General features: G+C 35.7%; 1 protein-coding gene across 2 annotated transcripts in view; it reads right to left on the bottom strand.

Annotated features, from left to right (window-relative positions):
• Positions 1–13,865, bottom strand: part of LOC142336251 (phospholipid-transporting ATPase ABCA1-like) — a 123,264-nt gene that overhangs the window by 28,126 nt on the left and 81,273 nt on the right. For both annotated transcript variants that reach the window (XM_075384939.1, XM_075384938.1), the window contains exons 3-4: positions 1,997–2,275; positions 1,386–1,638 (exon numbers count right to left, since the gene is read on the bottom strand). In XM_075384939.1, coding sequence (XP_075241054.1) covers positions 1,386–1,638; positions 1,997–2,275 — 532 coding nt within the window. The remainder of the gene's footprint in view (positions 1–1,385; positions 1,639–1,996; positions 2,276–13,865) is intronic.

Raw genomic sequence — 13,865 nt, 5'->3', positions numbered from 1 at the left:
ATAAAACTGACTGCTGTGAACACAAGCGACTAAATAGATTCACCTAGTACTCATTAGCAACTGACGAAGACTACCAATAATGAATGAGATTAAGAGATCAAACAAGTCAGTACAACAATCACTAAAACGCAAAAATTTTGTAAACAAATTTTTGAAAAGTTTTGGAGCATTTAAGTAAAAAAAAAAAAAACAGCTAAAAACTGAAACGATCAATTTGATAAAATAGGCATGAAGCGTGATTGGCAACTGAGTGTTGTCTTTAGCTTTAGGGAGAGTAAGAGATTTCTTGAAAAACGAATTAGTTTTGACCTGAAACATTTAAACCGAGATAAACGATTAGACAAAAAAAGTAAATACTCTTAAAAAATTTGAAAACAAAGAGTGTCCAAGTCTTGAGAACAACTAGCCATCAACTCAAACACTTACTTGCGTTAATTTATGGCTCATTAGCAACCAATGATACTCTCATTAATGATATTAGGTGATAGGCCGAAATAAATAACATCAAAAAAGGGTAAAACAAATTTTTAATAGTATTTTATGACAACAAATAGTGTCAAAGTAAAAGGCATTAGCTGTCTGTCGATGAGATTAATCAATTGCAAATAAGCGCCATTAGAAATCATTTATCATAATGATAGTGTATCATATTATTAGCACTCTAGAGCAAAAACACTGAAAACAGCAGTTCAACTGCCGCACGTGAAAAAAAGTCGCTCTCAAAAACCTAAATTTTGTTCAAATACCAACTTCTCACTCCAATTTAAAGCTACTTGGAAAAAAAATCACGCTTCAAACCTACTCGCTTTTTCGCTCTTTTTACAACTCCAATGTTATTAAATTAACCACTCTAATTTAATCTTAAAAAGACAGTACACCACTACAATCCAAATACTTTGGAATGTATAAAAAACACAGTACACCAATACAATCCAAATCCTTTGGATTGTAAAAAAACACAGTCCCAATACAATCCAATTCTTGGATTGTAAAAAAACAGGACAGAGTTGATAATAGCCCAGCTCACTTACCACTACCTCAGCTTTTATCTTCATTACGAAGCTTTGTAATCACAAGAGTTAAATATTAGTTCGTTAATTTTCATTTTCATCATTTCTGTTTCGGGGCTATAATTTTGTTAAATGATTTGGGAGCAACTTCCAGTATTGACATCTTCCACTGCTCTTGAACGAAAAAAATTCCTTCGTGAAAAACCCTACGTGAAATTGCTTTCAAATCCAAAACGCGTAAATTCAAATAACCGCGCGATTAGAGTTACATGCTGACAAACTATATATCAAAGAAAACAATTTAAACCAAGACGGTTCGGTATTTTGTCAAAATTCTAATAAATGAGCAGTATACATTGTAAACAGGATACTCACACAAATATTTAGACAGTGCCCCCGAAAGCGGATTTCCTCCATCTTCAGTTCCAGACAAGGACAACAACTCAAAGATGAACACTTGTGTCTCACTCAGTGCAGTTACCACTCCCGACTCATCAATGGCATTGTAGATGTCGATGAATCCTTCTGGGAATCGATCATCTTCCACTATATCCTCCAACACTTCTTCAGCAGGACTGATAAGTTTGCGAAGTTGTTCGTTCTCAAGGCCACACACTTCTCGCTGAACCTAACAGATTCAGTTTTTTAAATATAGTAACACGGATATTTGAGCACAAAACACCAAATTTCAAAACTTTGCAGTCAAAATGGCGAAGCAGATATTATGCGTTTCATGTGTTGCTTATCACAAGAGATCAAAGCAATTGTTGAAATTAGTTTTCAAATAAATAAAAAATGAGAAAAATTTGGAACACGAACTGAATAGAGCAATGCATTCAGAAACGCCTCTCATTAGCCTGAGTAAATTAGCTAGCACAAAAACCTCTAGGAGTCTCGAATTTTTAATTTTTTTTTGCTAAAATCAGTGCAGGAAAAATTTTCTAAAATAGGTAGTTGTTATCTTCGAATAAAAACCCAAAAGTCACCTGCTCTTTGTCAGCGTCCGCAGGCAGTCTGATGTATGTTGGAAAAGTTCCATTCTCGTAACAAAATTGAACTGGGTCATCTCCAGTGACAGCATTCACTAAAGTTTCTGCCAGATGCTCAGCTGTGTCTTGTGTGAGGAACCCGGCCAGATCAAATCTGGAGTCTTCAAGGGCATCACGTGTGTCAGGGCTGAGTCCATCTACAGCTGAGACATTGAAGAAGCCTCCAGGTAAAAGCAGGGGTTCAATTCCCTCATCGATGAGCCATTGCACGTTGTCCTGAAAAACTGAATCAGTGAAGCTAATTCTGCTCACAGCTCTATAGAAACATTGCAAAGGGATGGATTATAGATCTATGAAGAAGATAATTACAATTAGGCTAGATTACTTCAGAATAAAAATTCAAATAATTCATTAAGAAAGATTGCAGTTTAAATGATGAAATTGTTACTGATGACGAAAAAAATGGAGGCACTTTGTCAAACTCCTTCTAGATCAAAAATCACTATCCATATTTGTATGTAACAAACTCTGGAAAAAACAATGTAATAGGTGGCAATTGTAACCTAATTATCAAAATTGCAAAAGATTTCAATAAAACGCTTTGGAGTGAAACGTCAAAACGACGACCCAGAAACAATATTTCCTTTTTTTCGTTATTGGGGCTTTCGTATTAGATATCGCTGCCTCTGGACAAAATGAAAAGAACAACTGTTTGAGCCCCATAGCATGCCCTACAAACATACTTATCGGTTTAAAAAAACTAACACGACGCCAACGTGCATTAGAAAATGATACCGAGTAAACATTTGTTGTTCCAACCCATATTTCCAAAGAAGGAAGTGTATACTCATAGGCGGCTTTACTCATAGACGTTCAGTAGTTTCATCTTCGGGGTATCATTTAACTGACAAATTGCATTTCTCAGTTTTAGATAACGACTGGTACATTGCTTCTAGGATTATCAATTTCTCCTCAAAGATTTAACCCAAGTCTTCAATGTTGTTTGTCGGGCAGAGCAAACCACTTCAAAACTCGACAAGGCGTGATAGCTGAGAGGTAAGATGTGTGATTGACACTCCAATGATTGAGAGTTCAGTCCCCTGCCTCCGTGAACCTGTCTGTGTGAAGATGAGCTCTTACTTAACCACAGCTTCAGGTTGACCATAGCCTGACCAATGTTGGCTGCAATAATGATACCACGTGAAAGTCTCAGAGGCAAAAATTGGCCATAGTCACCAAAAAGAGCTTTCATGCTCACTAAATGAAGTCTGAGATTTTTGGAATAATAGAAGAAGGACAGCTGAGAACAGGCTACTGTTAATGCTGACTGAAAGCCTAATGCTGCTCCCCTGCGATCACGCAGAAACAAATTATTATTATAATATCAAGGAGGCTCTGTAATGTGCGATCGCACATAGGGTTCCGACCCCGCTCATCCACAATTTTGGCGTAATGGTCTACCAAATGAACAGGTAGAAAAACCCAAAAATTCAAGTATTTTTTTAAAAAAAGTGTATGAACGAAAAGATAGAAAGAAAAACAAATAACTCAGTGGAATAAAAATGATGCTTTAGATTGCTGAGATATGCCAAAATTAAGAAAGCGAGTCTAGACGAACATAAAAATCAATCAACAACAACATTAATTACATCAAAAACTTAAGTAGCGTCAGATAAAACTGATATCAAACAAAATAATTTGTAATACACCAGAAAAGATATGAGACGAGTCCATATTAAGGCTTGGTAACAATTAGACAATAAATAACAAAAACAGTAAAGTTGAAGAATTCGCTTATTTTTAATTAAAAAAAACAATTACGTTCAAAGTAATGAAAACCATTAGAAATCAACTAAAATATCCCTTTGGTATACAATTACAAATGTTCTTACAGAAGGGAATTAAAAATGGTCGGTATTCAATTTTTTATGCGGTCAAAAAGGAACAACAAATTGACAACAAACAAAAAATCAATTAAATCTTGTCAGAAAACATTTCCGAAGCCGCAAAGCCATACTTTAGCCCTCAAAATATGTTCCATTGCAGCTTCTCCGAACACTGATAACGTATTATGCGACCTCTCATTGATGAAACTAGGTAACAAGTAGACAAAAAAGAAAAAAGGCAAAACTAAATTATACTTGTTGACATGAAAACCATTAATTACAAAATTAAATAATTAAATAGGTTCGAGTATTCTTCCAAAGGAAGCCCTTGAGACCTGCAATTATCCAGAATATTTCTTACGTCTGTAAAAAAAACGTCCAAATATGAAAAAAATCAAAAATTAATTTACTTTTTTTTGTGAAAAAACGCCTTACTGTTGTTCCATTCCGTGAAAATTGTGCAATTTGGTTTCGATACTCCTCAGAACATACGCAGACTGCAATCCATAGCCTACTCTTATTGTCAGTAGGCTTTATTGGCGGCTGATACAGGCGTTCGACGGTTGTGTCAATATTCAATAATGGGAGACACAAAAATAGACTTTTGGAATGACAAAACGAGCGAAATCCCTCGGAAAAAATCTCGGACAAAAAGTACGAAGAAAGCTGGCAAAACAGTCTCAGACAAAATAGTCCCAAATAGGCATCGGAAGCAGCGAGTTGACTGGAACCGTTTTCACAGATATCAAATGATCTCGATGTGAATAAAATCCTGCCAAATCATTGTTAATAAAAACCTGCGAAATCATACAATCTGCTGCTGATGAACTCGTAATTTTAGCACATAAACAGAACCTGGTATCTGGCAAACAAATTCTCGGAGCTTCTACAGAAAAAGTATTTATATATTTTACTTCACAATCGCTTAAGTTAAATGCTGATAGAACAAAACAAATTCACGGGGAAAAATTAAAACCCTGCTGTAATCTTGTATAGTGAATTACGCTTTCATGCAGGGGTGAAATATATCCTTTCAAAAATGATCATGAGTAACTTGCTCAAGACTGTGTTCCCTCCTCAAAAGACTGTGTTCCTTCTTAAGGAACTTATTCCTCTCTTGATTAACTCACTAAAAATCAGTCAATAACAATACTCAGTCGTTGTTTTCTTCGAGCTCCATAGAAGAAAATCTAACCGTCAGCTTCAAAAAAGAACTGGACTGTCAAAAACTGCAATCGTGACTCCAAATTCCGAAGACACAAGACACCTAAAAATGACGGAAAATGTTTTACCAATTTAACCTCCTTTTACCTCCTTTAAGAAAATCAACGTACACTATGGTACCAAAAAGCTACGTACAGCATTATTTCTGCTTTTAAAGCACGATTCCTGCTTCATAAGCATGGTTTGCGGTAAGGCGTGAAAAAAGGTGTGAAATTTAGAAGATTTAAGAGAAATTTCATTCTCACTTTTTTCGCTTAAACAGAAAAGATGGCTAAACCGCTTTGTTCTTTCACCGTTTGCCAAGTTGAAGGAGAAAAGCAGGTGTTTTCGTTCAACATTGTGTATCAATATGCTCCTGAAGGATTTCTCTTTCTGACAGAATGTTGTTTTAGTGAAGAAAAAAGGGTGCGCATCTCCAGCGACGGAATTGTTAGTTTTGCGAAGAAATGGAACGAGATTTCATGAAAAAAAGACCACAAAAAAAGTTCGAAGAAACGATCACTTATTGACGCAGACGTCGTCAGAAACCTGCATGAAAACTATACAAAGCGTCTACTAAACGTTAAAAATCTTAAGGTGCAATGGGGCGTTATTAGAGAACAAATTTGTACTCAAAATGTCAAATTACTTGATGTTTGTATTGCTTTTAAAAAAATCTTCAAGTGTACGTAGCTTTTTGGTACCATAGTGTCATCTCATCAGTAAGCAATTTGTTCAGGCAAGCAAGAACTGGAAAACACATTCATGTGGTAATCATTAAAAACAAATACTCTGATACAAAGCATTCACAAAAAAGACCTCAGTCCGCCAAAAAATGTTCGTGCCTCTTTAGCTACTCGTCAATAATGGTGTTTTCGTAACGAGTTCATAGCAAACCATCATTTGATTATTTAATTATGGAAACAATCATGGTTTGACTTCTGTATAACTATTTTCCTCTATTCTGTCCTCTACAAAAAGTTATTTTTTGCTGATTGTTTGTGCCAGTTTGTAACTTAACTTTACCATTTCTGTTGGCAATTTATTAAGATACACGTGTTTCGAATGACATTTTAGAAATCCACTATTCTGTGGCGTGATAGCCGAGAGGTAAGGTGTGTGGTTCACACGCCAATGATCGAGAGTTCAATCCCCTGCCTCCGTGAAGCTGTCTTTGTGAGGATGAGCTCTTACTTAACCATAGCTTCAGGTTGACCATAGCCTGACCAATGTTGGCTGCAATGATGGTACCACGTGAAAGTTTCAGACGCAAAAAAACGTGGCTATAGTCACCAAAAAAAAAGAGCAATGCTGCTCATGAAAAGATCAGTCTGAAATGTGGGGAATAATAAGAAAAAGGGCAGCTGAAAACAGGCTACTGTAGGCCTAATGCTGTTCCATTGCGATTACGCAGAAACCACAATTATATTATTATTATTCTCGTTTTTTAAATCAAGATGATTTAAACAGCCGCTAAAAGTCTAGTCTAAATTTAAGCTTAAATTCTTCACCAAAACACAGATTACTCAACTCTTTTCCATTGTATTTTAGTAGAACTATTCATTCAATACTAGTGCTTATTATTTAATATCAATAGAAGAGGACTCACATCAGATGATAAACTTAGCGATTGGGTTGAATGGCCGATGAATTAATTTTTAATACGATTTTTGCAAATATCTGTTTTCGTTAGTTCCTTGATTAATTCTGGCTCCACGACTTAGTGGGCATACATAATTTATGTCCCGAGACGTACCTGCTATTTTTCACGTAGTAACGTGCTACATAAAAACAAATGGCAACTGGTGGCATAAAAGAATACTGGGGGCTGAAAAAAATACATCCTATTTCCTGCAGCATGTTTAGCGAAATTTATAGGACCATTAAACACATCCAAAGATATATTAGCAAAATAAGAACGTAAATCTTGGCAGAAGGAGGTAAACTCTTATATTCCAATGGCAAAAACATTTGAAAATTCAACTGTCAAACTCTTCAGACGAAGCTTGCCTCCTCTCAGTAAAAGGCCTCAGCCTCAAATCACGCAAAGTACGCTTCAATGATCCTAAGTCTGACTCCAATGGAAATGCACTGCGAGTGCCATCTAGACATCTACAGCTACCAGCCTGTGATTCGTCGGGCAAATCCACACCACTTTCTACGCATAGCTAATCAAACCCTCTCTAAGACGACCCTCAATTTCGCAATTTCAAAGTGTTCTATCAAACCCTCCTCTCGTAGAACTGAGAAGTAAAAGACGCCGTTTTGATAGACATACGCGATTGTATACAAAAAGTAGAGGATATACACGCAGCTCTCTCCATATAAACGCAGGTTTTTGGCGTGAACCGCACGTCAACAACGGCGGCTTGTTTGTTGAAGAGAAGATAGCGATCCCGCATTGCTATACAGACGCATTTTTAAGGCCAATTATTGTACCACCTGGCATGCATGGAATAAGCGATTTGGCATCATACGCATTATGGCCATACATAAATAGAAAGATCATGGGAAAGACCTCGGAGTGCAAGCCATGTATAGAAATTGTTAAAATCTTAAACCAATCCTGTATCGCGTTGGCAACGTTTATAAAATGGTAAAGTCCCAAACGGGGGAAAATTACATCAATTTTGGCGGAGCTATTCACTCGGCCTATTTCTTCACTTGTATAGAGCGATTTTTTAAATATACAACCAAATAAATATTTGAAAAAGCAATCCGCAATGACATCCAAAGTTTTTTTTTGAAAATTATGTTCGTATGCACAGCATTCCTGGGTCAGTCTGTTCAGACCAAGCACGCTGTCAGATCGGTCAGCAGTTCACTAATTTTTCTAAATAAAAAATATAATCGAAGCACCTATACATGACCACAGATCAATAGGATTTGTCGAACTATAATTCAAACTATAGGACATCTGAGTGGCACAAAGTTAGCTTAAAAATGGAACTCAGTTAAAATTATCACTTCATTCACTTTTTTTTCAAATACGCATCTGTAAAAAAATACCATTTATCTGTCACCTTTTGAAGAAACATTTGGACGCAAAGCAAACAGTCCTTAAGAAAATAAGCAGAGCAAGATCAATCTTGATAATGGTATCAATATATATTGGAAAAAAAATTAGATGAAGCAGTTATGCCTAAAGACAATCTATTGAGCGGAAACGGCTGTCAAGCGAAGTGACACAGTTTTTGCGAACCGATGAGATAGAAATGCGAGTCTACGCAAACTCGATGATCCGCGAGGCGAATCACGTATGATTACAAATAAACATCTGGACAACCATTGTCTCGTACCAAGAAATCACTTAAACTCATGCTGGCAAAGAATCTACCAGCAAACAAGCCATCGAAAAGTGAATAAAACGAAATCGTGACTCTCCAATTAATATGGCTTAGCAACAGAAAGCAGTGAAACATTTGCCGTTTCATACCCAACTTCTAAAAATTCGCAAAAAGAAAAAATCAATAAACCAGCTCATAAATCAAATGGAGAAAAGTGGTTGGCACAATGGCAGAGCAAAACCCTCCACAATCACTCTCGTAAAACAATAATATCTGCCTGACCATGAATCAGGTCATATACAAACACACCACCAGGAATGATTGAGAGCACGTTAACTCTTCTAGAAGCCGAAAATGAGTCACTCAAAAATTAATCGTCAAATTCTAAAAAAAAAACAAATATAAGCTGTGATAACCAGCACATACAGACTTTTAGTTATGATAACCAGTAAACATTTTAATTAAAATTCTTACATATTGACACTTCTATTTTGGAAAGAGCTCATATGGCGACACTCTTATTTCCTTTCTCCGGGGGGAAGTTATAAAAGGTTCCCCTAATATCAGAATGCAATTTATATCTGAAAAAATGTTACATTGACTTAATCTTTAACTTCGCTGCGCATTTGTGAACATCTGTCTGTTTAGAATTTATTCAGTTTTGCCGTCTGAATTCTTAATTTGCGATAACACACTTCATACTCTTGTCGAAGCAGCCGAGATTCAGCTTGTCTTTATAATTAAATCATGCTCTACAAATCCCGTTTTAATCTAGTTATTTTGCATAGCGAATTAGTAAGTTCTAAACTAAGCTCAATTGCAAAGCTAACATTCGACAACGTAGATTCACCTTAAGATTTCCCTATTCAGGAGTAACCATTCAATAACCAGAATTTGTAATGCAAATGCATAATCTGTAAAACAATTCTCCCTGAATAAAAGGGGTGGACGAAGTGGGAGAAGGGGTGCAATGAGACTGGAGTGGGGGAGGGGGGGGGGGGGTGGGAATGAGTGGAGGGTTTGAGTAGTGAGGGCAGGGTCTGGAGTCGGGGAGGGGTTGTTGTTGATGATTCCCCGCAAGCTCAACAGTTTCCGTGAAATCACATACTTAAAGACTAGTAAGTCGTAGGGCTCTCAGAGCTACTCGCTTTACCCGTTTATCCTGTTTTTGAGGACGAAAAGTCAAATGTTCAGACCAAAAAAGCTATCAGCCGAAAAGCCGATAGTATGAAAAATAGCATTCAAGTACGACCCGCAAGACTTATATAACTTTTTTTTAATTGAAACATGTAAATTACTCGGAATATATCCCTAAGGTTAGATATCTACATGCTTTGAAATGTTAAATAAATTAATCAGCATTGTTATTAATATAATAATGTTCAAACTGTGGCTGTTCGTTCTCATAGGTAAAAATAGGATTTGAAGGCTCCTATTTGTCTATTAACGGGTACTTTCTTGTGTAGATCGAGCAAAAACTGGGTTAAAATATTTTTTAAGAAAGTTTTACTGTTAAAAGTTCTTATTGAAGAGGGCAATTTGTTCCATTTTTGAACGCTTTTCAAGATTAAAGATTTGTGACCCCACTTCGTTTTCGTTTTCTTTATAATAATTTGATTTGTTCTCTTGTTCTGTCTAGCGTTATGGCGACTAGTAAACATTTAAAACTTTCGGATGTTTCCCAAGGTCTTATATCTGTTTGCAGCTTCATTAGGCTAACTTTTGCGATAAACAATTCGGCTGGCAGGATACGATCCTTAATGAGAAGATCAAAGGAGTCGCAAATTTTTGTCGAAAATAACAAACTTTTATTCCCCAGTTAATTTGCCTGTTTATGCGGTTTATGTTTTTCGGTGTGAGAGATTGAAGGAATACTCCACTGAAAGATGAGAGAGTACAACTGACTTGAAAACGTCAATTCTTACTTTCAAAGGAATTTGATTTCTTACAAGATACAAAGAACGAATTGCAGTAGCCATTTTGCTTAAAACTGAGTTCAGGTGATTTTCAAATTTAGCTTTGAATCAATTTGTACTCCCAGATAACATGCAGGAACTGGTTTGATAACTTCGCCTTTAAAAGAAACCTCTGGATCCGAATTAGTATTATTTGTAAAGAATAACATCTGTTTTCTCGGCAGTTGAAGTGAGTTGGTTCTCTGTAAGGTATTTGGTTCTCTTTAAGGTATTCATTACGTTCAAATTTGCATACAACACTAGTGTCATCCGCAAATTGAACAACATCATTTTCACCTTCCAGTTTTTCAGAAAAATCGTTGACATATAACAGAAAAATAAGAGGTCCTAGCACAGTTCCTTGTAGAACACCATGATTAATATTTATTTTATCTGATAATTCAATACCCACTTTAACGCATTGTGTTCGATTTGCGACAAAAAGATTTGAGAAGTAAAATTGTTGATTGAGAGAGATTGAAATTTTCAGCTTTCTTGAGAAAGATCTCATGTGAAATTGAATTGAAAGCTTTGGCAAGATCTAAGAACACAGCACCTGTGTCGTTGTTATTTTCCATAATTCCTATTATTTTTTCAAGAGCGCAAAATTTTTCAAAATTAAAAATCTCTCAAAAACTTTTGCGAAAGTTGGTGTTACAGAAATTGCACGATAATTAATTAAAACAGAAACATCTCCTTTTTTGAAAATTGGTTTGATGTGCATCCTTAATAATTGTTGGAAAAACTATCTCTTGAATACAATCGTTAAATATAATTCGAAGATGTGCCCCAATAGAATATTTTCCGGAGATCAATGCCCAAGCATTGATGTATACCGGCCCTGGTGCTTTGTTGTTGTGTAGATTGTCAATAACTTTATAGATTTCCCTCAAAGTAAAAGGTCAGAAGTTAAACTCTAGAAATTTCCGCTCTATTTTTTCGACGTTCAATGGAACAATCTGCCCTCTGTAGATGCCCATTTCGGTGAAACCTCTGTTGAAAGCGTTACATATTGATTTTTTGTCTTTCGTTTTTTCCCATCTTCATCAATTTCAGTGATGTTTGGACTGTTGTTTTTCTTTCCAATTTTTTCTTAATCAATTTCCCTTTCTCTTTTGAGATTTCATTTTTTTTAAATCCTCTGAAAATTGATTTTCTGCTTCTTTTAACTTTCGATTTACAAAGTTGCGATACTTTTTAAATGACACAAATGTTTCAGCACTATGTGTCACTTTGTAGTCATCGAAGTAATCATGTTTCTCAGCAACTAACTGTTGAATTTCTTGTCACCCAAGGTTTATCTGAAGTAGTGTTTTTTATATTGGAAACTAATTTCTTCTCTGTTGGTGCGTGTTTCTCGAGTGTTGTCAAAAAAATTCTGTTAAACTCTGCAAACATTTCATCGCAGTTTCTTTGTTTATAAACTGTCCTCCAATTGGCAAGCGCCAAATCTCTATTAAATTTTTCATCGACAAAAATGTTTGTATCTCGTTAAATAAAATAATTTTGTTTTTCCTCAAACTAAAACAATTCGCTCTGAAAAAAAAATACATTATGATCAATATCGAAAGGAGGTAAGCAGATTTTCCAACTAATGATTTGCTCATTAGTCGAAAACGGTGATCAAACTTCTTTTAATGTTGCTTATGCCTGTAGGAATATCAATGTTAGATAACTGTAATCCTAGTCCAGCCGCAAAATTCTGAAGGCTTCTCTGCCCATTTACGCTCAAAATATCAATGTTATAGTAATCAAATAAGATAAAATTATCTGTAGTTGAGAACGCATTAGAAACCTCTGCACTTAATTCGTATAAAAAGAAGTCACCCAGGCTTTGATGTGGACAATAGATGTTAATGAGACAATTTTCAGTTAAAGGGTTGCCTAATTCAAGCCACAACGTTTAAAATTTCGGATCAGCTAACTCAAATTCTCTTCTGCGTTTAACATTTATTTTCTTAGGAATCCATATTCCAACACCCCCACCCTTAGCTGCTCCTGTTTGATGTGACCGATTTTTATGCATAAAATAAGGCTCAGCGCTGAGGTTTATATTCAAGCTTTGTTCTTCGCTCATCCAAGTTTCAGTTAACATAAGAATAGCTTCAGAGTCCAGCCGCTGGAGCAATTTTAATATATCTTGATACTTATTTTGTATGCCGCAAGCGTTGAAAAGTAGAAATTTAATGCCATTTTGAGCGCCAAATAAAGCATCATCCCAAGTAGAAAATTTGAGAGCATCAAAGGGTCCAGGATTTTTTCCAATGTCACCACAGAGAAGCAAAAAACTTCTGCTAAGAAAGAGTGAAACTCTACGAACAGCCGCAAGGAATATTAAAATCAGCATTCTCTGGAAAAAAATCAGCACATTTTCTAAACTATGTGTTCTAACAAAATGTCTCACATTTCCCAAAAAACCACTAACTAAAAACAAATGGTAAAAATATCATGTCAAAAAAGTTACTCAACTCAAGAGAAAGTGCTAATTTCTATGTAATTTCCGAGGTTGAACTGTATTCTGTGATGCTGGTAGGTTATGTGTTATATTATAGTGACGTATGTTTTCTACCAGATTTTTTATACCGCCATTATTTGGATGCACTCCATCAAAACATATATCATGGATTGATAGCGCATTTTCCAAAACCTCAATACGTGACCAGGGATAGGAGCCATCAAGCTCCAGGCTTATCATTTCTAGATGATCTTTGAATTTAGATATTTCCTCGTTGTTTGCTTTCCTTCCATAGCAACCATCTTTTACCGGACTAATTTTGCATATAGCAACACGATGAGACTTGAATTTTTGCATACAATTGTCGACTGTTTCTTTGAGTCGCTGCCTCCTGTCCATAAACACCTTTATCAATTGAATTATTACCGACATATACAATTAATGTTTCCATTTTGGCTCCAGGGGAATAGCAATCAGCTACATTAGAAATATCTTCTATTGCTGCAACTGAATATGAGTGGATTGCAGTCTGCTGCGAAATGTCATGCTGATTTACTTTCCGAAAAGTACTATCAGATATAACTAATTGGAAAATCGGGGTACCATTTTTGGTTGATAAACTTTTAGTGGAGGATCAACACGGCTGTTGCTTTTTGATGTCTCCTGTCTCTCAAGTGAATTACCAATAACTTTAGAAGATTGTGTTTTGAAAAATTCGATATCTTTTTCCATGCGATCAAAAGTTTCTTTTTGATGTCCGACAGTTATTTTTTGCATTTTATAGTTAACAAGATCTTTTTCAAGTTTTGTTATGATATTGTCTTTTTCTTGGATTTTTTCATAGGTCTCCAAAAGCTCTGCAATTAGTTCTTCTTTGTTGCATTTCTCGTGAACTTTTTTTGAAAACATGGTGACAACGCGTATTTGCTCTAATTGAGACTTTTAAAAAATCTAAAGCATTTTCATTTTTCATTTGTGACTTGTCATTTTGAGGAGAACTTTCTGCTGGTAACCCTATCTAATAATCAACAGCAGTTTTCAATATTTTATTTGAGAAAAACTAAACTAACTGGGCGATGC

This window comes from Convolutriloba macropyga, chromosome 3, assembly GCF_964194025.1.
Source record: "Convolutriloba macropyga chromosome 3, txConMacr16.3, whole genome shotgun sequence".
Taxonomy (NCBI): Eukaryota; Metazoa; Xenacoelomorpha; order Acoela; family Convolutidae; genus Convolutriloba; species Convolutriloba macropyga.
The sequence above is the reverse complement of the archived record's forward strand: the minus strand, read 5'-3'. Positions and strand labels throughout refer to the sequence as shown.